We start from the raw sequence: 25,400 nt of genomic DNA on the forward strand, positions 1-25,400 counted from the left end.
CAAATTCATCTCTCCAGTTCATCTCCCACAGTTTCTCCAGTAGTTCCTCCTCACCTCAGTGGGCACGTTCTTGCTAGGTGCACAGTTCTATTATTCTCTCCCTCCCTGCCTTGCCTGTCTTTCTTTTTATTGATTTACTACCTCTTTTTTGGAGTATACTTTATATAGTCTGGTAACTGGGAAAAAATATGCTTTTTTTGAAACTGCACATCTGAAAATGCTTTTATTATATGTAACTTTTCTTGTTCTGTCTCTTCTTAGAAGTAAGATTAAGCTTGAAGCATAATCTTTTCTTTGTTTTCAGGCTGCTAAGATTTGTAATGACATTTCTTGATGTGAGTCAGTTGCACCTGGTGTCTCGGATTGTTTGGGTCTTTCAGTTTAGAGGCCTGTGTTGCCTTCAGTTTGGGGCAGTTTTTTGTTTGCTTGTTTTACTGCTTTTCCTCTTTCCTATTTTCACTGTCATCTTGTTTTGGAGCTTCTATTATTTTTACGTTAGACCTCCTGGACTGACTTTCTTTTTCTTTTCTTTTGCTCTATTTCTGAAAGATTTTCTTGTCTCAATATTTTATACCATTCCTTTTATTGAGTTTTTCTTCTGCCATGTTTTAAATTTTGTTAACTAATGAATTCCCTTTAAAAATACTATACTCTGTTTGGGTGATACAATAAAGTCTCCTAATTCTCTTTTTTCCCATAATTTTATTGAGAAATGAATAGCAATGTGACAGTTTCAAGCCAAATTGGTAGGACAGTTTCAATAATTAACACATTGCATACATTCTTCCTAGTGGTTAATTGCTGTACAAGATGTGGAGATGATATCCTATTTACAAACACCATTAGAACAAATCACTCTATTCATTAAGAGAATGCAACTATATATCTATCCTAACCACTTTGAGTACACAGATACAAAATGGACATTCATCTGTATCCCCTTTTTTTGTTTAATTCCATTATTTGAATGCTATAGGTGTGTTAACTCAGCAAAATATTCTAAAAGAGTCCAGTAGTCCATAATAGTATTGGGTCTTCTGCTTGACTGGCAATGTCAGAAATTGTTGACCTGAGTCCCCACAGCTCAACATAACAGCATGGCTTTACTTCTTATACTTCGTTTTTACACTTTTCTGCTGGGTGGTTAAGACCAAGGTAAAGCAGGACCTGTGCAGCAAGCATTGTAGCTTTTGGGTCTGATAAGGTCAGTGAAATCCCCTCAGGATTTATCCTGAGATCCTGTACCTCAGATTGTAGATCCTTTGTCAGTGTCAGCCATGTGGATGAGTCACGGCCATTGCTTGGCCAATGTGCTCTCTGAAAGCTTGAGAGAATATTTTTTCTCCATGTGACTCTCCTTAGGCACACTCTACATCATCGATCACTTTCCTCTTTGGCCCCATGATCTCCTTGATCAGAAAATTTGAGACACTACCAAGTTACGTGACGTTACAGTACAAGTTCTCATATGTCCTGAATCTTAATTGACCTTGGAAGGCTAGGGCCAAAATGTTGGCTTTCCTTGTGGCCCTCCTTTTTCTCTAATTTTGGTCTGCAAACTTAGGTTGTTAACCCTCCAGAAGACAAGCTTATTGTTATTACCATATAACCTAAGCTGTTAAGCTTAACCTCACTATCTGTCTGAATATCAAACATCTTAGGCATAACATGGAACAGGTATTTTCATCAAGTATTGATATGTTGAACTTTAAGTCCCTACAGAATATGATGAAAAAACATTCCTAATTCTCAATGTCTGTATGTTTAGTGCTTTTTGAACTTCTCTTATCCCAAGCAATCATAGTTCTTTAAGTTGCTTGTTTCTGTTAGCTTTCTTGAAATGATTGGAGGTACTTGGAAGAGAGAGTGACAGTGCGTATTGGAGGTTCTGAGTGCATAAATAGGTCTGGTCTACTGTGAGATTCCTCATAAGCTGATCATAGAAAACTGCTAACACTATCTCTGGGCATCTGTTCCTAGGTGGTCAGCTTCCTTCCATGACCTTTGTGGGCTTGGGGACTAACATTCTGGGAACCAAGGGGAGATGATGGCTCATTCTCTCAGCATCTTATATGCATGTGTTCATCTGGTCCCATTCATTTGCTCTCACCTGTACCATCTCGTCCCCCATCTCTCTAGTTCGAAGGTCTTCTCTTTTGTTTTCTCTAGAAATTCCAGTTATTTGCTAGGGTCTGTGGGGGATGGACAGATGACCTAGGTGTATTGAGAGGGAGGGTGGTCAAGGGGCTAGCCACTTCTTAGATGGACATTCACCCTAAAGCCTTTGGGGCTTCTACAAGGTAAACTTTGCTCATTGCAGGTCTACTGGTTTTTTTTGCCATTCTTTTGTAACTGTTGTCTCCAATTTTATTCTTCTGTTGGTATTGGTTTATGCTTTTAAAAATAATGCACTTTATTGGAGTTTTGGAGGAAGAAAAGCTGGTTTCCTGCATTGAAGCCTCCGTTTTCACCTGGAAGTCATACCATTGTTACTTATTTACTGGACTTCCAAGGATATGAATTTTATAGGACTCCTTATTAGGAAGTACTTAAAAGAAAAGTAGAAAAATGAAGAAGGTAGATGTGGCTATAGTCTGTCATGTTGGCCCATGTTGTGCTTTTGTTAAGCTATGCCTGTCTCTTCCCACTTGTAAGTGGCTAAGAATCAAGGCAATGATTAAGGATATGGTTTTACTTCAAGTCCAGAAGAAGCTACATACATCACTGGCTTGTCTCCAATGTCTCTAGACCTCACTGTCTCTTTAAAAATGAGATGCTTGTGTGCTGCATCTGCTGTGTGGGTCCTACCTTTTCTCTCTGCTTCCTGATAATTAGTATCTAAGCACCTTTCCTCCTACAGACCCTGCTACCATCCCTGATCTGTCTTGGAGCCCAATGACTATGAACTAAATCTTCTAAGAACTGGAAGTTCAAATAAACCTTTCCTCTTTTCAGGGCCACAGGGGTCTAGTATTTTTCCCAGCAGTGGATATCTTAATAAACCTTGAGTTATCTACCTTTAAAAAAAAAAAATGAGATGCTTTTAACTTCTCAGCTACAAAGAGAGGGCTCTCAAGAGTGGGTACCATAGCCAGTCATGGCCACATATACCTGTAATCTCAGCACCCTGGGAGAGACTGAGGCACCAGTATCACAAGTTTTAGCTTAGCCTGGAAACTTAGTGAGATCTTATCTCAAAATAAAAGAGGGTCTGGGATGTGGCTCAGTATGAAGACCCTGAGTTTAATCCCCAGAACAGTGTGTGTGACCACCTGATTTCAGAATCAGGATACAACTTATAAGCAAGTTTCAGAGAATGGCTGTCCCTGTGTTAGGTTGCCAGCAATTCTGAGAATGCCTGTCTCATATCTCCTAAGTTACATCCACCAGTGACTTTCACACTTGAATTTCACCAGAAATCATACTTATTTTTTCTAAGTCTTTGTTTCCTATTTTAAATTTTTATTTTTTTATTTAAGGAGTTTCACATTGTATTTCTTTGAATCTAAGTTGCTAGAGCTTGAGGATAATAAATAATTACCTTTCCCTGGTGCAGAGAGCTCTTTCTGGTCCTCATGGAGGCCCAGGAAGTTTATATTTGTAATCCCATTGATAACATTAGAATCCCACCAAGTTAAGTCTAATCTACCATACCCAGTGCAACCTATGGGGAGAATAAAGATACTAATGCATATTTTTAGTTATGGGGAACCAAGGGGCCCTAAGTCCAGCCAAGATGATGGCTATCCAAAACAAAAGGCTCAAACCAAGGCCAAACCTGGGTTTTATTCATTTATGAAGAAAAGGAGTAACTTGAGGATGAGTGACAGTGAGAATGGTGGGAAGTAGGAGTGTGTCATAAACTGGGCAAGGTAGGAGGCCCAAAATCGCCTCTGCAATAGACAGAGAAAGATATGCTGAAAGAGTAATCTACATAACACAATTGAGATAGTTTCTAATGTTTTGGGGTTGGTGCTTTAGCTATGATGTGTAATCCTTCTAGTCCTAGCAAATCATAGCCATTATCTCTGAGGCTCAGTCCCAGCCAACACCTGGAGCATTGGCTCTTCGCCTAGTCTGTCCCAGCTTACACAAGGGATCAACAGGTAGGAGCCTGGGGAAACACTGCCTGCCGTCTTCAAAGCTACCCTCAGCAGCTAGGCTGGATGGATAAGCATTGCTTAAAGCCCATAGAAGTGATAAGGAACAGTCCTATCCAGCACTGCACAAGTCAATACACAGAATTAGGGTCAGGCTAAGTCAAAATGAAGACAATTGCTCCTCTTTTAAGGAGAGTCACTCAGGTGGTCCTCCACACCTGAATTCAGAGTTAGTTGATAAGGGATCCAGAAATATAGAGAAAAAAATTCACTGTTTCTGGGCTGGGTGTAGTAGTGCACACATGTAATTCCAGCACTTGGGATGCTAAGGCAGGGAGATGAAATCCTAGGTTTCATTTCTGGGAGTTGAAAGCTAGCTTGGGTTACAAAGTGAATTCAAGCTGGCCTGAACTGCATGGCAAAACCCTTCCTTAAAAAAACCCAAAAAACTTTTCTTATTGATTTTTAGTGGTAAAAGAACTTTGAAAAGTGTCATGTTTGCTGGTCAGTGTGTATATGAATTTGACATGCACTCACATGCCAAATTGAACAATCACAGGCCACTCCCTAGATGTTCAACACTCTAAAACTTAAAGCAAAAAAGAATAATAGTTCCTAGAAGTGGGCTGGAAGAAATGTGTTACTATAATAAAATTCCCCATCATTGGACATTAAGAATGGAGAAATATGTTTCATAATATAAAATCATATGTGTCTTTAGACAGATTGGCAATTTATAGCAGATCCTTAAAAATGCTGTTCAGTAAGGTTATGTGATACATTTAGATTTCAGAAACATGAAAATGCTTTTCTCATCTTAGAAGTGAGGGAAGTATAGCGTTGTAAGTTATCTCTCCTTTGTTCCTTCGAGATTTGGACTAAGTGGAGAGTGTACTTTCACCTGGGTTGGGGAGCCCCTGCTGTAAACCCAACCCTTTTACAAGCTAGTTGGGAGTTCTTGACCCCACTGAATTCTCTACTTCTGTTTTATATCTGTGCAATAAGGAGCAGAGACCAGCTAGACAGATTAAAAGGATGCTCAATTATAAAAAAGATTAAAGAGCAAATAGATAAAGACAGACTTTTTGGGATAGGGATGTATGGAATCAGGGGTAAGGGAAGGGTGGGAGAAGAGGATATTGAAAATGATAAAGATATGTTACATATATGTACCAAGCCTCCCAAACAAATGTAAATTTCACATTTTATAAACATGTCAATAAAAAGTAAATATTGGGCCGTCATGCCGCGGCCGTAGTCTCATGTTAAGAGTCGGCCAGAGTGGGGGCTCCGGTCCCACATCCCCGCGGGACTCGGGACAGCGGGGATGATGGCGATGGTGAGGACCAACAGCTGGAGACTGCAGTCTGCCACCTGCCGAAGGGACTGGCTGACTTGTCATTTGAGGAACTGCTGGAACTCCAGAGCCAAGTGGAGACCAAGACACAGAAAGCATTAGTAGCTAGAAAAAGCACTAAGAATCCAGGCTCTAGAGGCTCTGCCGCGAACCCCTGTGTTGCAGATAAGCACAGGCCTCTGGAAATGTCAGCCAAGGTCCGAGTGCCATTTTTACGTCAGGTTGTCCCCATCAGTAAAAAGGTGGCCCGGGATCCCCGATTCGATGATCTATCAGGGGAGTATAATCCTGAGGTGTCCAACAAAACTTATGAGTTCCTGAATGACATCTGAGCCAGAGAGAAAGAGCTGGTGAAGAAACAGCTGAAGAAGCACCAGTCAGAGGAGCAGCGCAGGAAACTGCAGCAGCTTCTTCAGTGGCTGGAGCAGCAGGAAGCAGCCCAGCGGAAGAGGAAGCACCAGCAGGAGCTCCACCTGGCCCTGAAGCAGGAGCAGCGTGCTCTGGCCCAGGAGGGCCATCAGCCGCCATACTTCCTCAAAAAATCTGAGCAGCGCCAGTTGGCCCTAGTGGAGAAGTTTAAGGAGCTGAAATGCAGCAAGAAGCTAGAGAGTTTCTTGAGTCAGAAAAGGCGTCGCAATGCAGGCAAGGACAGGCAACATCTGCCTTCAAGCAAAGAGTAACAAGGAGCTGTCCTGTCTGCCACTGACCAGGGAGATGTGGATCTGGAGGGCTGGCTTGGGACTGGCCTGTTCTGCTAGTTCTTCTCTGTTCAAGGGCAAAGATCTGCCCCAGTACTAGGTTGGCTCAAAGACAGGAGGGATTTTGGGTGGCCTTTGGACTGGAGAGAAAATGTCACTCGGCTGCTGCTGTGCCACACTGCCTCTGCGTGGACCCAGTCATTGTGTCCTTGTGTCCTCCTTCCATCTTTGCCTTAACTCAGTAGTTCTGATACGGAAGCGGGGCCCATGGGATCTGTTCATATGGGAGCTGTATCATAAACATTCTTGTTCATCTTTGTAAAAAAAAAAAAAAAAAAAAAAGATGAAGGCTAGGACTTGAGCCTCCATAATTAATTACTTTCAAAATTGGGACTAAAATCCAACCATTTCCTTAGTTTCATGTTGTATACTATCTCCTTTTCAGATGGACTTAAATTGCGCTTAGACAAAGTAGTTTAGTTATAGCAAAAAAAGTGATCATTTCTTCATTGGGCAAATATCAGTTGTGCCTCCACTTTTATGGCAAATAATGTGGCAGGCAATAAGGATGAATAAGACATATGCTCGACTTTCATAAAACCTGTGTCCTTCCTTGTTTGTAGTTGTGCTTGACTACCTACTATCTCCTTTTCCATTTAGCTTCCTTGAGGTCTTCAGACTGATCACTGGAAGACCTTTTGGGCTGCCTTGAAGACATATCTGCACTAGCCTCATTCTGATTGTTCTCTGTTTAGGGTGCTTAAGCTGGCATTATTATGTGACCATGCCAATGCCAGCCTCCACTTTCGCCATTGCGGTGGGATGCTGGACAGAAGTAAAGCCTGAGACGTGCTCATCGAATGATCTGGCAATGGAGAGACCCTGCCCACTCCCTGAGACCAACTGCAGGTACGTATTTGGGAACTTGCTGCAAACCCAGCACTTGAGGGAGCAGCAGTGTGATGCGTGTCTTCCAGCCTCTGGGACTATGAGTCATCTCTGCTGGGAAACCAAACCAAAATAGGATTCATCAGAGTAGGAAAAGGCCGACCATGAAGAAAGGGAGAATCAAGAGGCAGAAATGTGGGCATGTTGTTTATGCAGAAAGAGAAGAAAAGCCACATATTTGTAAAATCCTTTGTGAGGTCAGGTGAAATATTTTCATGTTTGTTTTAAAGGATCCTCAGGTTCAATACTCTCTTTCCTCATCCATGGTTTAACTTTGGCTTTTAGTGTTTATCTGCTCAAAAAGAAGCTTAATAAGAAGAAGTTGCTTGTCTACAGATGGCTTTGTAGGCCACTCCACTGTTTTGTAATCTGGTGATTACAATTAGCAATGCCTTGGAGGAAAAGCCTCCCTCAGTGGGGGCTGAGGACTCCAGGAAGCTGCCCCAAGCCACTGGCCTCATCCTGCTGTGCTTTTTCTTTTTGGATCAGGGAAAACCCATTTGAAGTTTTTAAAAAATAGTAGAGCCATTGGATATTCTTTTGCAGCCTCCCAAGAGAGGAGGTACTAGTTCTGAAAGCCTAAAGAGGAGGAGGGAGCTGCCTAGAAGAGACATAGAATGCACTGCGCTTCATCCTGAGGACTTCCACATCCAGCTCCACTGACTCTTTTCCTTGTTATCAAATCTGTTCAACCAGGTATTTCTGGTGCAGACACTCCAAAGCAGTGGTATAGATAGTCTGTTCATTCTTAAGTTCCTTTTGAGTTGGTATTATTTTGCCCCGTTGCTTTAATCTTACCACAGTGACTACAGTGGTTGGTATCTTTAGGATATAAAGCCATGTGTTGTTTTATCCTAACAGACATATTTTGTTTTCTTGGCGGCAGAGAGTTAATTTCCTCTTCTTGCTCAATGAGGAGTGCCTGTTTTGAATATCTGTACTGAACTATATAGGATATTCTTATTTATCAGATTTTACCTATGTCCTCTTAAGGGAATAAGGGAATTGTGTACACAAATGACATACGCTGCTTTCATGTGGGGACATTGAATTGTTGCTTGCTGTGCCTGCCCTGGGACCCCAGAATAGGCTTCATTTTGCATTTGTGAGTAGCCTGAACTTGAGTGAGGGGTCCAGGTGCCTGCGGAGTTGCTTGATCCACAGTGGGTGAGTATGATTGAGACACAAACTTCCTTGTGCTAAGGTCCTGAAGTGCTGGCGTTGCCTGTTAATGCAACACATTCTAACCCAATGATGGCAAAGAGCTTTCAATGATAACAAATAGCTGGCTACAACACGTATGCCATAGGTTTGCCACCATTGTCTAGCCTGTCCTAAAGTGATATAAAAGCTATTGGTTGTCTGCAATCAGGAAAAATCTTGACTATATTGTCTCATTTAATCCTGAGGATAAGTGTATAAGGATTAGTTTTAGTATTCCCATTTATAGGTAAAGATACTAAGGTTTAGACAGTAGCTTGGTTGTATTATTCTGTCTACTAAGTAATAATACATGGGTTCACTCCCAGGGCTGACTTCCCAGAAAGATGATTTGGAATCTTACCTCTAGATTTTTTTTTTTTTTTTTTGAGATAGGGTCTCACTATGTAGTTCAGGCTAGCCTTGAACTCAGCAATCCTCTTGCCTCAGCCTCCCAATGCTGGGATTATAGGCCTGACCACCATGCTTGGCCACTTAGATTTTTCAGATTTTTAAAATACTATACCTAGCATCCATCTGGATTCTGAGACAGTTTTCTACCTGGAGAGTTCACTGCCATAATGGAGCTACTGATACTGATGGAGTGTGTTGTCTTAGAACAGGAAACAGCCTTTCAGCCTGAGGTGCTATCCTTACCAGCTGGTTATGGTACTTCGTGCAAAATACAGTATCCTTTTATGTAGAATGAAGACCTGTGTTCATGGGTTCTCAAATTCTTCTTGATGAAGAAGTACTCTGTACTTCACCCAAAGACAGAGATCATTGGCTGTGAAGAAAAGGAGCTTGAGGAGCTGGGGAGATGGCTCAGTGGAATAAGCGCTTCCTTGGCAAGTGCAAGGGTCTGAGTTCAATCCCCGGTTCCACAAAAAAAAAAAAAAAAAAAAAAAAGAAAGAAAGAAAGAAAAGGAGCTTGAAACATACATGCCTTGAAAAGGTTAGGAGGAGAAAGCAAAGAAATATGTTACTTTGCCCTTCTAGCCATTTTCCTAGGAGATACAGGGTAAAAGAATGGGCAGCAACATCCTATATGATTTTTCCTCTTGCCTGAAAAAAGCTGATGACCTCTCACTTGTCCTGCATCTGTTATTCCAAAAGAAGGAAGCCAAGTCAAATGGGAGTTCTGGGAAGAGATGCCTAAAATTTCTATTGGGATTTCAAAGAAGACATTAATTCTTTCTTGTCCTCCTGTGTTCAAAACCACTATAGGAATAGACAGAAGCAGATTCATACAAAGGTTGTATTATTGACAAAGCTAGACTGAGTGGATGCTCCTGCACATGGTCTAAGTGGACTTCCTAATACTCCTTTTCCAAATAAGACAAATTTCCCTATGTGATTATCAAAGCAGCTAGATTGCTGCTGGCCTCTGTGCCTCCACACCTCCATGCATACCCTGTCTAGCTTGAGCAGAGGAGGCCCTTTGTAAAGGAGAGAAGATTTTGTAGAATGGTCTACAAAGAAAAGGTCCGAGTGGCCAGCCCATCAGGAATGTGAGGGAGAGAAAGTGAGAGGGTTCCTCTCTAGGGTAGTAGATCTTTTTATGGACGGGGCTCCTCCCACTCTGCCTTCCACATCTGCAGATGATGCCTATTGTTTCCCTTCATTTATCAATGTATGTGTCTATCAGAAATGTACTGATAAAATAATAGCTTACATTTGCTTCATCTTGCCCTGACTTCATGCTTCATATGTGCTATCTAGTCTTCAGGAGATGACTTTATGTCTTTATCCATGAAACCTTCAACTCTTTGCTAGGTTTGCCTACAAAGATGCTCTGAAGTGCCAGTTGTCGGGGTGTTTCTTGTTATATTCACATCTGCTTCCCCTTATCTTCCCCAGGTCTTTTTTTACTTGAGACCTTCCTGTGACCACCAGTTAGTTCAATTCATGTAAATCTTAACTTTTACAGGGGCCTTGTATACCATAGGCTTTTATTTGCCTAAAGTGTTCATCTGGGTTCCAGAGATTTGGCCAAAGGTTCGGTCACTGAACTTTTGATCACTGTTCACATGGGCTGAATTATAAAAAGAACATTCTTGGTGCCCACTCCAGTTTCACACATGTGCCAGCCCACTCTGAGTGAGCATCTCACTAAACCATTAGCTATAAGGCACTCAGATAAACTGTTGAAAGTTTATTAATTTCATTTGGTTTCAGCCACAAGGGAATCTTGTATTATATTTAACCTCTTGAGGCTTTTGTTGAGACCATACAGCTTATGCACAGTATGGAAACTTGGATAGACTCCAGAGAAACTCAGAAAAAATGATTAAAGGCATGGAAAACGGACTCTGTAAAGCGGAAGAAAAGGTACTGAGGTTATTCATTCTGAAAAAGAGAAGACTTTGCAGGGTAAGAGGTCTTCTTTAGAGCTGTAAAGACTATGAGAAGTTGTCCTTAAAGAAGGACTTGATGACTGTGTACCTCTTCAGAGACAAGGCCGTTGTTTGAAGAGGGGCTGAGGTGGTGAGGTTGTTTGAAGAGGGGCTGAGGTGGTGAGTTGTAGAATCATAGTGCAAAAAGAAACCTTAGAAACCATTCTCAGTTCTTCAATTTTAATTAAGATATCATTAATGTCTAACACAATGTGCAAGTCTTAAGTATTTGGCTAGATGAGTTTCTAGCCATTGAATATATCCTAAAGTAGATTGAGATCTTTGGTCACCCTGGGAAATTCCCTTATGCTCCTTTCCAACCAGTTCCTTTCCTCCTCTGTCAGGCCTCTGTGGTGAGTCCATGGGAGACTCCAGCTATTAAGTAGCTTGTCTCACATCAGCACAGGTCTAAGAACAACCTCTGAAGTCTAGGTTTCCTGTCCTCACATAGGAACCCACAAATAATTTTCTTTGTGATATTTACATTTCTGTTTGTATTTGGTCTTACTTGCTTGGAGTTTGACTGCCTTAAAAGTCCTGCATTTTTTCCTAGGCTTTTCTATAAAAAATGGTGCTAATTCATACAACTGGAATCATCTTTTTTTTTTTTTTCTGGATAATTTTTTTTTCTTTAAAAATGTTAATTTCATAACATGGTCTGGAATCATCTTAATGACCTAGTCTAGTACCATAGATGTCCAGAGAGAAATCTGAATTGCCTTTTCCTTTGAAAAAAATTTTTTGGTGGGGGGCATAATGTGGCTACTTTCATTTATTCTTTAACCTTTTATATTCTTGGATATAAGAAATAATATTCCCTTGGAAATAAGCTTGTGCTTGTGAGTTTCTAGATGGAATGCCTCTTTGCAGTGTTGTTGTGTGGTACATAGAATTTAAATTTATGTACACCTTCAGTTCCAGTTTTTTTTTTTTTTTCTTTTTTAACATACTCTGAAAGCTTCTCTTTCTTTTTTTGTTTTTTTAAAGACAGACTCTTGCTAAGTAGTTTATGGTGTCTTGAATTCGCTGTATAGCCTAGGCTGGCCTCAAACTCCCCATAATCCTCCTGCCTCAGCCTCTTGAGTGCTGGGATTACAGGTGTGTTATACCACAGCTGGATAGAGACATCATAACAGGTGAAAAAACAAAGCTTTGTTTGTTTGTTTTGTTTTTTGTTTTTGAGGGGTGGGGTAGGTAAGTTTTCTTGGGGGTCTGTGAGTCAGATTCTAGGAATTCTCTTTCAGCTCTGCCTTTGACCTAATAACTGCACAGTGGTCAGATGGTGCTGGCTGGGCTGAGATCTGTTTCCTTAAAAGTTTGACTCAGTTAAGTTTGTATTGAAAGTGATGGGAGAAGACACTGTATCCAAAGAACTTCTTTTGTGTGTTAAGATAGCATTCTGTGTTCTTCAGTAACTTCTGATAGGCTTTGTAAAGAACATGTAGGTTACTTTGTAGTAAAATGGTGTGTGTTCTTTGGAAATGCTATATTTGTGTCTGCTACTAGGTTCAATGTTCCACCTCCTGAGTCTTTGATTTTAGGAAATGTCAGAATACTATCTTTAATTTGACGCTTTGTCCCTCTCTTTCTGAGTTACAAATCATCTCCGATTGAAAGATTTTTTTTGCATGTGATGATGTTTGAAAGCATAGTACTGAGGCAGAAATTGTTTTTATTGGGGTGAGAAGTAGTTTTATTGTTTTAGTTCTTAGATTCTCCCCCCGTGTAGTTTATTCTAAAACAATATTTCACTGCTTTTACATAGATTAGAATGAAGCTACTTAGTTGATTCAGGCACATTAATAAAGATTTTGCCCTGTAGATTTCATTGCTGTCCAGAAACAGACAAGCCAAGAATTTGGATGAACTGTGTTTATTTATGAGCCTGTCTGAACCACTGTCTCCGAAAAGTTGCCCATGTCTGCAAGAGTTCCTCACCTCCTCGGCAAGAGGAGTAAACCCAACTGGCCAGTAAGCATGTCTGTTTTTCTCATGTTGGTCCCAGGCATGTTGGTGTTTGCAGTCACGTGGAGTATCCCTGCCGCTTCCAGGATGCTGCAGCCACTATCCAGAAGATCATTCCTCATCGAGTCTTTGCTCCAGGCTGCCTCAAGGGAGTCTGCCAAGAGACCCTTATGTGGCTACTTCCTCCTTGCCTCTCTGCTGCACATTCTGTCTTAGGGACACACCCATTCTCCCGGCTGGATATACTCATTGTCCCTGCCAACTTTTCAAGTCTGGGAATGGCCAGGTATGTTTTTCTGTTGTGGCCCTTAGAGTACATGCTTTGATAGTTTGAGGGCTATTTCTTGGGTTTTTTTGGTCTCTGCCACAGGGCTGGTGTTTGATTAGGATGGAAGGGCCATGTTGCTCACTGTTGCACATCTCATTGCTGTCTTGATGGACAGTTTTCAAGCAGATTCCACCATGCATGTAGCTGTGTGTATCATGGGCTCAATTCAGACTTACTGGAAAATGAAAAGCTCTCATTGTTGCTGGGATTGAGAACACACTGTGCCCCCAGAGTGATGTATGTTGGGTCATGGCTGATCAGTGGCTATTAGCTGGGGTGATGAGAGCATAACAGAGTACTAGGTCATAGCGCCAGGCTTTGGGCACAGTAACATGACCTGGTCCCAGGGCCACAGGCTGCCTGCCTAATCCTCACCAGCTGTCTCATCCATTCTCACCATTGGTCACAAGGCAACCATTGGAAAGGCCCTGTGCCAGAAAGAGTGTAGATGAATCAATATAAATCCATCCTCTTTGCAGGAAAAACAGCTCAAAGCAGATGGGTTACCATTGGGTAGGAATGAGAGGAGTTACTTGTCTTGCTGCTATTTTTTTTTTAATACAATAAAGTACATTATTTTTTATCATGTCCTAGTTTACTTCCTACAGAAAATCAAGACATACAAGGGGAACTTTTTCTCTATTTATTGCTAAGCACAAAAATCCCTTCATTAATGCATTATTTGGTAATGGGTAGCTATGTTCTACTGAGAAAAGATAATGTGCTCAGGATTTTCCTTGGTTATGTTTCTTTTTGCAAATCTTAATCATTAACGCTGAGTATGCTTGACTAAGGATGGGAAAAATAAGCTCATCAAAACATGTGACATTAAGATTTTCCCTATTAGTCAAGGAAATTCCTGCTGCCAATTAATTTCCATGCTTTTGAACAGCTGTCATTTGTGGTGTTTTCCCTAAAAACTGTTCACATTCTTAGTAAAACCCATGAGTAGAAAAGAACTTACCAGAACATTTGCTTTTGATCTTTACTATATGCATGTATTTTTTAAGGGCTGGCTGGCTCATCTTAATCCTTGAGGAGGTCTGAGAAAGTCATTTAGACTGATTTTTATCCTACATTTATAAAGATATGGGAATGTACAAACTAGGATAATTATATATATTTGGTTACATGCATCATATAATTGTTCTTCATGTCTATGTATAGAATTTGTCTTAACAAGGGGGCTTCTCTGGCCCCTTTGAAGAGTATCCTGGACTTAATTTAAGCAGAGTTATTGGTGAAGCAAGGGTTGTTCATTAAATGTTTCTTATTTGTATACAGTTATACAGGACCACATTTGGGAGTTTTTAGCACTTTATGAGAGCTGTAGTTTTTCAGAGCATGTTTGCCAACAGTTCCAAGTTCTGGCCTGCGGGAACCAAATTTTTCATATGCAGAACTTATTTTCTGTGCTCTTTCCTGACATTAGTCTGCCAAGACCAGAATTTGTTTGACCTGCAGGCCGTTTGATAAAGCTGTTCTTTTCAAGTTTGCATGCCTAAGCAGGCAGGCTGGGTGTTTGCTGCTTTTTGAGATATTTACAGTGATTTAAACATGCTTAAGTCTGTATTTTTAAGTAATAAGCCTAAGTATCCGAGGGCCAAATAGTAGTGGGCACAAATGTCAAAAGATGGCCTGGTGATAATAACTTTTCAGTAACAACACTGCTTTTATGCTTAAAAACAGGCAAAGCATTTAAGACTTTGTGGTTGGTTGTCAAATATCTCTCTCTCTCTCTCTCTCTCTCTCTCTCTCTCTCTCTCTCTCTTCCTTTTTAGACTATGGAAATAAAGTCTAGTTCTAGTCTAGATGTTTTCTTGAGCTTCATTACTATCCCTGTATTTGAGCTGTGTAAGAGGGATTGTGGTATCTTCTACTGCCAGTAGGGGTAGGGAAATGGAGTGGAGACTGCTTTTTTGAATTCTGATTTAAATTGATTCCAGTTGCTTGGCTTGACTCTCAGGATCCCAACACCTTGAGTCACATGCAGCTGAGTGGGCTTTATGACTCAGCTGGCTACTAAGACCCTACTGTTTTATTTATGGTCAGGCTTTGCTTGAGGTTCTGTCAAGAATTTGGAACAAAAATGATAGTAGGTCAAGTCTGTACACTCTAAACAGGAACAGAGAAAAGTCCCAAGACTAGGAGAAGGCATCCAAAAAGACTTCACACTGAAACTTGCCATGTCCTGGTAGTTATAATATACTGAGAGATCATAAGATTGCTTGGTGACTTAACTGGGTTTTAAGTCTGTGTTTTATAAAGACGTATGCAGGATCTTTAATTGTATATCACTGGATTGTGTCTAATATAATGAATATCAATTTAGTAGTCTTTTTGGGCAAATTATAGTCAGCATTGCTACATGAATGAAATCCTTACATCCTTATTGTGTTAAATTAAAAAGATTTTTGGATAATATCCATAATTCTTGAACAGTGTCCCAAATTCATTTTAAATATTACATATCAGAGTTTGTATTAGTAAGCTTAAAATTCTCTTGATTTTGTTTTTGAGCCTAATGTGATATTCAGTGAAATATAACTTGAATTTGTGATAATGCTCAATTAATTTGTAAGAAGGTAAATAATACACAGTGTTTTAGAATTTGAAATACTTTTCAGACCTAGTAGTGAGCAGAGAATCATTACTGCACTTCATGATTTTTATCTTTTTTTTTTTTTTTTAAGTTTTTAAATATTTATTTATTTATTTATTTGTGTGTGTGTGGCCAGCTCAGCCCACCAGGGGGCGGGGCTGGCTGGCTTGTGGTGCTGGGGTATTGAACCGCGGTCCCTTGTACTTTGCTAAGCTTGTTCTAAGTAGGTGCTTTAGACCACTGAGCCATCTCACCAGCCCTCTTTTTTTTTATATATATATATAACAAGAACCACAACTTCTTGGCCCCTTCTTGCCCCAGCCTTTTTCTGAATCACACTTCCTGGGGAGGTGCTTTCATTCTGTTCTGATTCTGAGAAAAACCACTAATTTGCCTTTCAGACACTTCTCTGGCCATTCTATTCCTATGTTTTTCTTATTTATGGTTTGCACGTTTTTTGGTTTTGTTTCATTTTTCTTTGGCCTTCCATAAGAACCAAATTGGCTGTATTAGGAGCTGTGAGTGAACATTTCTTGGGCCAGGCAGGCCTATATGAAGAGACAAACATTTTAACTGAATGTTCAGTGTAGAGATAGCTCTCTTCCTGTGGGTATCATTAATATTTTGCCATTTTCATTGTGTTCTCCAACATCCTATATATCTCAAGTAGAGACTGAATAGCCAGTCTGAATTCCTCCTATTGAAAAATATTCATACCTGAAAGGAGCACATCGTCACACTTAGGGTTTTTTTTTTTTGTAATGGTAGTAATATTCATGGAATAATATCCTGGAGCCAGATTTATGACAGTTACTTAAAAATTAACACCTCAGCCTTACCTCTATATGTGTTTATAATAAATGCTTTGCTTCACTATTTGTCTTTCAACAGCTCATAATTACATGTCAGGAGGCATAATTAGGTCGGCAGAACTACCTTGCTGACATCCAAACATACCCCTTTCCTTCCGTATTTAAATTTTGAGAGTCTACTGCACATTATTTCATAGTGGTGGTATTCTTTTTAATGCACAGAATCAGAAAGTCATAAAGTTCTGCTTTCTAGCTCAACCATTTACATGTAGCTTCACACCTTGTCCCACTGGGAAAACTGTAGGGGAAAAAAAGCAGGATGGTATTGATAGATGATTCAATTCTGATTTGACCTCCCCTCTACCTGTTCTATGTGATTCTTTCATTTATTTGTTCACTGTATTTATTCAGTCTTATAATATATTTCTATCAAGCACATGTTTTCTGCCAGGTAGTATCTAGATGCTGAGCCTACAAGTGTGAACAAGGTTAATGAGGTCTCTGTGCTCATGGAATGGACATTCTAGTAAGAGAGGAAAGCAGTATATACCAAAACAAATAATTGAGATATGTACTGTAAGGATAATGTAAGTGACAAAATAGAACTGAGCCTGTGAGGAGGAGCAGAGAGACACTACAAAATGGCACAGTTCAGGTTGATTTCAGGCATTTAGGGCTTATGGGAAGACAGCCAGCAGGGTAGTCCAATTTTGTCTTGGTTTTCATGGGACCAAAGGTGCTACACTATCTTATGGCTAGTTAGAACCTGATTGGCTTAGCTGTTGTTGTCCTTGAGAAGAATTCTCTGTTGCTGAAACTGTCAGAGTACCTGGCACTCAGACTGTCAACTATTCCTTTTCTGAGAAGAAAGAAGTTTCAGATCACCTGGTTGATTCTTTGTAAAATTTTCAACATAGGAGGTCACAAAGAGGGAAGTTGTGTTTGTATGTTTGCTCATCCTCATTTTTAAGTTCCTTTAGAGACTGAGCAAAAGTTTAGAGAAATAATTGCCAAGTACTTAAAATATCTTCAATGCACTTCATGGTAGGGCTCCCTATTACATACAGCAGATTGTGCAATAAAAAGACTTCTGAGTGATTATACTAGTTCCTAACTGTTACATGCACAATTTTCTTAAGTACCTCAATTTGCAAATAAACAGTGTGCACGTACTTGCCCAAGAATGAACGAACGTAACCAGCTTTTCCCTCCATCTCCTCCTCCTGGGGTTAGACAGGGTGTTGTCCTGTTTATTCTTATCTCCCAGCCAATGCGTAATAGAATAAGCAAAACATAACATGCCAGTACAAAGGGCCTGCTGTTTTCAGCCTCCTAATTGTGCTCCTTTCTGCCGGGAAAGGAAGCAGTCATAAATTTCTGTCATTATCTTAAGTAGCAAGGTTTCACAGCTTTGGAAATTTTTCTTTGCTTGTTCTTTGTTAGCTTGTACTTGGGTTTTTGATCTCCCAAACCAAAACCACCATAATTTTAAACAATGTTCCTTCAAATTCTGGGTGTCCCCTGGTTTCAAGGCAGGATACAGCCTTTGGATTAGCCAAAATTATCTTATCAAATAGTTGATGATATTCTGAGCCTTTCAGTTTGCCATGCTGCCAATTCTTCTGTTTCTCTGATAGGCTATGCATTTGGGGTTTGTATACATGTTGCATTTTTTGTTTTTATTGTTGTTTCTCACATCCTAACAAATTCTCAAATTTTTTTCTGCATGACTTGTTTTAAAATATATCTTGAGTACTGGGAACATAGCTCAGTAAGGCCCTGGGTTCGAAGCCCAGCACTGTGTACACACACACACACACACACACACACACACACACACACACAAAGAATGGGCTTTCACTTCCCCTGTTCTCCAGTGTAACTTTCTCTGCTGTGTTGAACAGGCCATGAGTATGAGTGACAGCAAGTGACTCATACCATCCTTTTTTTCTGCTATAGAATTTTAGTACTTCATTTTTTGGCAACCGTGCCGTTGCTGTTGAGATGAACAAACAAAATGATTCTTAAATAGTGAGGTGATTTATGTCCCTTGGAGCATCCCTTTCCTCCTTTCTTTGAGTTCAGTTTCTCTCAGTTTATTGTTTTACTTTCTATTTCTTTTCTTTTCTCTTTTTTTCATAATTTTATTGATAAACAAATAGCAATGAGACAGTTTCAATTCAAATCACTAGGACAGTTTCAATAATTAACACACTGCATACATTCTTCTTAGTGGTTAATTGCTGTACAAGATGCGGACTTGAGATCCTATTTTCTTTTTCTTTTCTTTTCTTTTTTTTTGTACATCCTACTCCTTTTTTTCCCTTTGACATACTAAGGACTGAACCCAGCCTTTGCATTCACTAAGTTTCCAAGTTGCATAGCCTGGGCTTGAACTTGCAACCCTTTTGTTTTAGCCTCCCACAATGCTAAGATTACATATGCCTACCACCACACTCAGCCCATTTTCCTTGAGAAAGTTACAGTAGTACCTTGGTTCATAAACTTAATCCTTTCTATGATTCTGGTCCTAAACTGAACTAGCCAAGAACTTTGGGACCAGATTCTCTTTTCTTTTGACACTAGGAAAAGTGAACTCATAGCTTCTGGCTTAGCCAAAGTCATCTTGCCATCAAACAGCTATGTTCTCATCACACTCAAAAGTAGCATTTTATCATCATTATGCCATGATCTCTTGCCCTGTGAAAGATTATGCTTAAGTGTTTTCTGTTTTCTTTGAACCATTCTCTTGCAAACATAGATTGACAGACATACCTTCAGAAAATAGTTCTGGGGCCATCCTTCAAGAGAAGTTGTCAGGCCTTTGAAAGGCCTTCCAGCAGCAATCATCCATCTACGTACATTTGTAATCTTCCCTTCTCTGTTGATGTCATCATAAGCAACTAATGTCTTCCATTCCTTGAGCATGATGTGAATATCTAGGAGTCTGCCACATTTTACCATTACAAAGAAACGCCTTCCTGCCCCTGTGCTTCTCATTTCTCCACAGGAGCGTCATTACTAAATGCAACATATATTCTCTGGGAGGAAAAAAAAGAAGAAATCAATGCAAAAAATTGCCTAAATTGTAATATTCCCAGTCTTTCAGATTCTTATTCCTCAAGCACTGCACAGAATGAGCTTCTGAAGTATGTATGGGGACATGGAGCTCTGTATAGTATATGGTTTCTTTAAGGATAGACCCCCTTGAGGGGTAAACACCCACTCCAGAAATAGCCTATTAGCAGGGTGCACTGTGTGAACACCTCTGCACCACCTGTGTTATAGTACAGATGGTGTCTGGTTGGAATTGACAGACATCTAAGGCATTGAGGCTTGTTTATATATAATGGGTGGAAAATTGCCTTGTCTCTAAAATGTGATGGAAGGACTGTTTAGCTATGTTTCTTAAAAAGAATGTTGGGGCTGGAGAGATGGCTCAGTGGTCTAGAGCACCTACTTGGAGCAGGCTTGGCAAAGCACAGGGACCACGGTTCAATCCTCCAGCACCACATGCCAGCCAGCTGCGCCCCCCTGGTGGGCTGAGCTGGCCACACACATACACACACACATACACACACACATACAGTAAATGTTAAAAATAAAAAAAAAATTAAAAAAAAAAAGAATATTAACTTGATTATATTGAAAAGTCATAGTGGCTGGTGAAATGGCTCAGTGGTCTAAAGCACCTACTTAGAACAAGCTTAGCAAAGCACAGGGACCGCGGTTCAATCCCCCAGCACCACATGCCAGCCAGCCCCGCCCCCTGGTGGGCTGAGCTGGGCACACACACACACACACACACACACAAATAAAGATATTAAAAAAAAAGTCATAGATGTGAAAAAAAGACTTGAAGAAAGACTTAAAAATGGATTACTTTCTTTAAAATATTGATTACTAATACAAGATTTGAGGGTAAACTTAAAAATCCAACCTGTTTTAACCTAGAGTAGAACATGTTCTATTTCTTAGTTAACTAACCATGCTATTTATAGAGGTGACTCCTCACAAAGTCTAGACATTGTTCCAAGAAGATAAAATGCCAGCTCTGCAGTCATTGAGCAAACCATATCTGCCCTTCACCTTCCCAATTAGCTTGCTAAAAATATCAGCCTCCCTCATCTTCACCATAAGATGGAAACCTTGTAACTTGATTTCAAGAGTGTGTGGATGACAATTGGATTTTCTGGTCAGTATTTCAGATATGCAGGAGGGGAGTAATCTTGTGAGCGTGGTGACCATCATTGGGCCATTGTGTCTTAGAGGTTCCTATGTTGAATTGTTGGCAACTGGATGGCAGATCTTAGTTTTTGACTGGTCTCTATAAGGACATTCTGAGAATTTAATGATGGTGATTTCTTTTAGGAATAAGGCAACTGCAGTTTCTGGAGTTTTTCATACTTGTGAACAAGTATGAAGTTTTTCATACTTCTGAACATCTCATTGAAAGCTGACATTTGGGACAGGAGGAAGGACAGAGCCAAGAATTCATTCATTGTTAAACATATCCATGGATAGGTGTGATAAATGTTGGTGATGCCTGGCTACAAGGAGACCTTGTGTTGGGGAGACCTTGAGCTTCAGTCGGAATTTTCTCAAGTGAGTTTCAAGGAAGACTAGTTTTGTGGAATGTTAATAATGTGGGGAAAGGAACTCTGGGTAATTACTTTGGGAAGTGAATGGATTAAACAAAATTAAAAGGGATTCTTCACTGGAGGGCTTCTAAGAAAGCCTTTAATATTTTTATTACTTGATTTAATGTCCTGGTATATCTGTGCTTCTCAAAGACAGCTAGACTCTTCCCTCCAGTGATCAGTGTTCCCCCATACTTGTGTCCAGGGATCCTCTTTATAAGTGAGCATTTCATGGAACCACTGTGGCCCCAGAAACCACAGATCACACTTGGGGAAATAATTCTGATCAGGAATATCTAGGAGTCTGCAGCAAGCTGTGAGTCCCACTCTCATTCTGCCAGTGGTGATTGAGGACTTGCATGTGTCAGGTCCTGGGCATGGGCCTTCTTTGTAGCAGTGTGGAAGCTATCATGAGCCCTTTTGGGGGGGCTTTTGAGGGACTTTGCACATACTTTTAACATTTATATACCCCCTTTTAAACAATTACCTCCCTTGTAGCATTAATGTAGTAGGTACACTATAAAACACACAAATAGAAAATTTTAGTATGTGTGCTGCTGAAGCGAGCACTACAAATAGAAAATTTTAAAGGATAAGGAAAAAAATTATATAAAAATGAATTTTGTCATTTTCTTCCTTCACTTCAGGGATTCCTGCATCTGCCTAGTCACGCCATGGAGATAGATTTAAGGCCAGGTTTTGAGGTGCTAGAGTCTCCTTCAGGAAGTTTCTAGGTTCTTTTTGTCCTGAGCAAAGACTTGGTCAAGACAAGTGCAAATGGTAGCAAGGTTGTACCTTAAGGTAACAAATAAAATAAAACAAAACAAAACAGCAGCAGCAACAATAACAACAAAACAGTTCTGTAGAATGAATTTGGGCCATGAAAAAGTAGTAGGAAAATGAGTACATGCTATAGGACTAGAACAGGTTCTGGTAAGAGAACAAAGTGGCTGGATAGCTCGTTGTCAGCTGTTGTATCACCAACTCCTTTGGTGGTGTCAAGTGTAGGCTGATCTATCAAAAACCTGCTTGAGGGCTGGGGAGCTAGCTTGGTGGTCTAAGTGCCTTCCTGGCAATTGCAAGGACTGGAGTTTGATCCCAGTACCGCATGCTGAGCTGGCCACTGAAACCAGGTATGGTGTCGCTTACCTGTAATCCCAGTGCTGGGGTGGCTGAGACAGGAGGATCACTGTGAATCTGAACTGTATAGAGAGACTCTGTACCAAATAAATAAATAAATAAATAAATAAATTTTTAAGGAAAGGAAAACTTGCTTGAGTTTTTGCAAGAAGTCCATGTGCAGAGACATATGCTCTTTGATTTTATAATAAATAGGTCATACCAATATTTCTAGCCATTCTGCCACACACTGTCCTCCTGCCTCATTTTGTCTTAAGGGACACATATCCTAGAAAGGGAGAGAGTGGAGGTCTCCATTTTCATATAGATGCTTCCTGCTGAAGGGACTGTAGGCCCTGCCTGCTGAGGATTATGTGCTTTCCAACTACCTTGGGGTGTTGTGACTCACTGGCTGGGTTAAAGAAAAAGAAAATTTGTCAGAAGATAATGAGGGGGTGTTGGGGAGATGGCTCAGTAGAATAAGCGCTTCTCTGGCAAGTGCAAGTGCCTGAGTTTATTCCCTGGTTCCGCCAAAAAAAAAAGGAAAAAAAAAAAAAAAAAAAGAAGAAGAAGACAGTGGGAAGAGTGTTAATATTCATATGAGCTGGCTGATCAATAGGACAAATCTTGGTGAATTTTTCAAGAAGAGTAACTTTACTATTAGTTTGGGGATGTAGAGGACAAATAGGAGTAGGTCAGATTTCTGTGCTTCTTTTGGGGCAGAAAGTGTGGCAAAGATGGATGTTAGATAAATTATTGAGAACTTGAGAGCTGTAACCTTAGCAAGATTACCTGTGTTATGGGCTGATTAAAAATAGAAGCCTCAGTACAAGTACCATTTACTTATCTGTATCAGGAGCATTACTAGAGTCTTTTTGAAGAGGAACCTCAAGTCTTCCAGAAGTTCAAAGGAGTAGCTTTCTTCTTTTGGGTGATCTTTTTCTTTAGACAATTCCAGTAGGGCTGGGTTTATGCTAGAAAGGTGAATCCTGCTGTCTATCTCCATCACCTCTAGTGCAGGTGATGTGGCAGTGATCACTGGGGGGTAGGGTCGGGGTGGTTTCCTATTGGTTTTAATTGGTCTGTGGAATCACTTCTTCCTGAGTTGTAATGAGTACTTGTTCCCAGGGCCGACACTAGGTGGTCCTCCTGGGCCAGGTGCCATGGGGACTCTATTCCCATACTTTTAAATAGCATGTTGTACTTGGCCTAGATTAATCAGATATTGTAAGAGTTTCATGGTCTTTGTGTCTACTACCATATCAGAAAATAGAAAGGGCTTCCCATATAACTTCTCAAGTAGACTCATATTTAGCCCAGTTCTAGGAGTGTTTAAACCCTCATGAGAGTCACTGGCAATAATTATGAGTCCAGACTAAGTGTTCTCTTGGCAAAGTTTTGCCAGAGCTTGCTTTAGGGTCTAGTTGGGGCTTTCTCAGCCTTTTAGAAGACAGAAGACTCTGTAGCATGGAGGGAGATGATACTTTATACTTAAAACCTTGGCCACTCCCTGAGTTGAGAGGTAAAAGAAGGGCCATTGTCACTCTGAAGTGACAAAGGTACCCCCAACTGGAGAATGAGTTATTTGAGGAACATCTTAACTATCTCTGTAGCTTTTTCTGACCAATATCTGTTTAATTGGTAGTATGTGGTTATGTCTAATTACCAGTCCTCCCTGAAGTATGCCCCTCTCCTAGGTTCAGGTTCTAGTGTAGGAAGCTGACCAACATGACCAAATTCATGTGCCAAACCCATGTGATGAATCAAAATGGTTGACTCATGACTAACTCACATTATGAACCAGAATGGCTGCCAATCATGGTGGAAAGGTGGTCTAGGATGAAACAAGACCTAGAGACTTTTAGCACAGAAGGGTAGGCAGCTATTTAAAGAGGTGAACAACTTACCAATAGCTAATTTTCTTAAAAGGTAAGAGAGCTGATGGGGCTGGAGAGATGGCTCAGTGGTCTAAAGCACCTACTTGAAACAAGCTTGGCAAAGCACAGGGACCGCGGTTCAATCCCCAGCACCACATGCCAGCCAGACCCGCCCCCTGGTGGGCTGAGCTGGCCACACACACATACAATAAATAAATGTAATAAATAAAAATAAATAAAATAAAAAAAAAAAGAGCTGAGCAAAGTGTCATAGAGAACAGAAACATGAAGACAGAAAAGCAGATTGAACTCTAGGTTAAGCACATGGAACCTGAAAGATCTGTTCTGTGACTGAATTTATAACAGGCTCTGACTGCTCTGTACTGCCTCCTACAATGAGTGGCCAAAATGGGAAAAAGAAACAAGAGAAAGGAAGATAAACAGTCCTACTTCCACATGGTAGGAAAGGTAAGAAACTGTACCTACCTCATGAAAAAGCTCCTCAGCCTACTGGGGGAGAGAGAGAAAGAAAAAAAAAATCTCAGCTCTGAATTTTAGAAACAAAAAGTATGCCCACAAGGGCCTTTCCTGTTCCTACATGGCTTGCCAAAAATGTTACTAAGTTTTGGAATGCTGGAGTCTCCTTCTTAAGGTAGTTTCTAGGTTCTTATCTTGAGCAAAGAATTGGTCAAGAGGAATGCAAAGTTTTACATTTATTAAGGGTAAAGAAAACCAATCTCTGAGTGGTTTTGGCCATGTGAAAGTATTAAATAATAGTATGTTGTTCAGGTGGAGAGTAGGTTACTGTGAGAAAACACAGCAGCCCACAGGCTCAATGTTGACTGTCCTTCTTGTACTACCCACTCCTCACTGTCAAGTTTAGGACACCAAAAGACCATGCAAGGATTTGGGAACTGTTAATGTGCGTGTGTTGTGGGATTTTGTAATTAACAGGTCATGCCTATTTCCTCAGCCAGCCTGCCACACCCTATTCTCCTGCCTCAGGGTCTTGGCATCTGGGATGGTAATAGGTCCTCCCAGGTGTTGGAATGTGGTGTACGTTGGGTAATGAATGTGTGGGGTGTCTTTTTTAAGGAAGGATCACTTGGGAGTCTAACCCTAACCCCACACCCTACCATCTCCTCTCAGGTAGGAATGTCAGACTGAGGCAAAAGAATGAGGTTTGTGGATGAGTGTATAAGAGAAGCTCTCTGGTGATTCTTCCTGCCTATCTGTTGCTCAGAAGCTGTGCTCCAAGGCGCTGCAGCTGTACCCAGTAGCAGCTGGGAACCCTGGCAACCCAGTGGGCCTCCCTGCCCTAGTTTTCCATCTACTGCAGTAAAGGGTTGATTTAAATA

General features: G+C 40.6%; 1 protein-coding gene and 1 pseudogene across 1 annotated transcript in view; both read left to right on the forward strand.

The window, feature by feature from the left end:
* Positions 1–25,400, forward strand: part of CUNH9orf3 (chromosome unknown C9orf3 homolog) — a 404,210-nt gene that overhangs the window by 61,444 nt on the left and 317,366 nt on the right. Inside the window, exons 4-5 of the mRNA XM_004643795.2 lie at positions 6,911–7,064; positions 12,705–12,950. Of these exons, the coding sequence (XP_004643852.1) occupies positions 6,911–7,064; positions 12,705–12,950 (400 nt within the window). The remainder of the gene's footprint in view (positions 1–6,910; positions 7,065–12,704; positions 12,951–25,400) is intronic.
* LOC111813335 lies at positions 5,370–6,476 on the forward strand (annotated as a pseudogene).

Source organism: Octodon degus, unplaced genomic scaffold, assembly GCF_000260255.1.
Source record: "Octodon degus isolate 3935 unplaced genomic scaffold, OctDeg1.0 scaffold00184, whole genome shotgun sequence".
NCBI lineage: Eukaryota > Metazoa > Chordata > Mammalia > Rodentia > Octodontidae > Octodon > Octodon degus.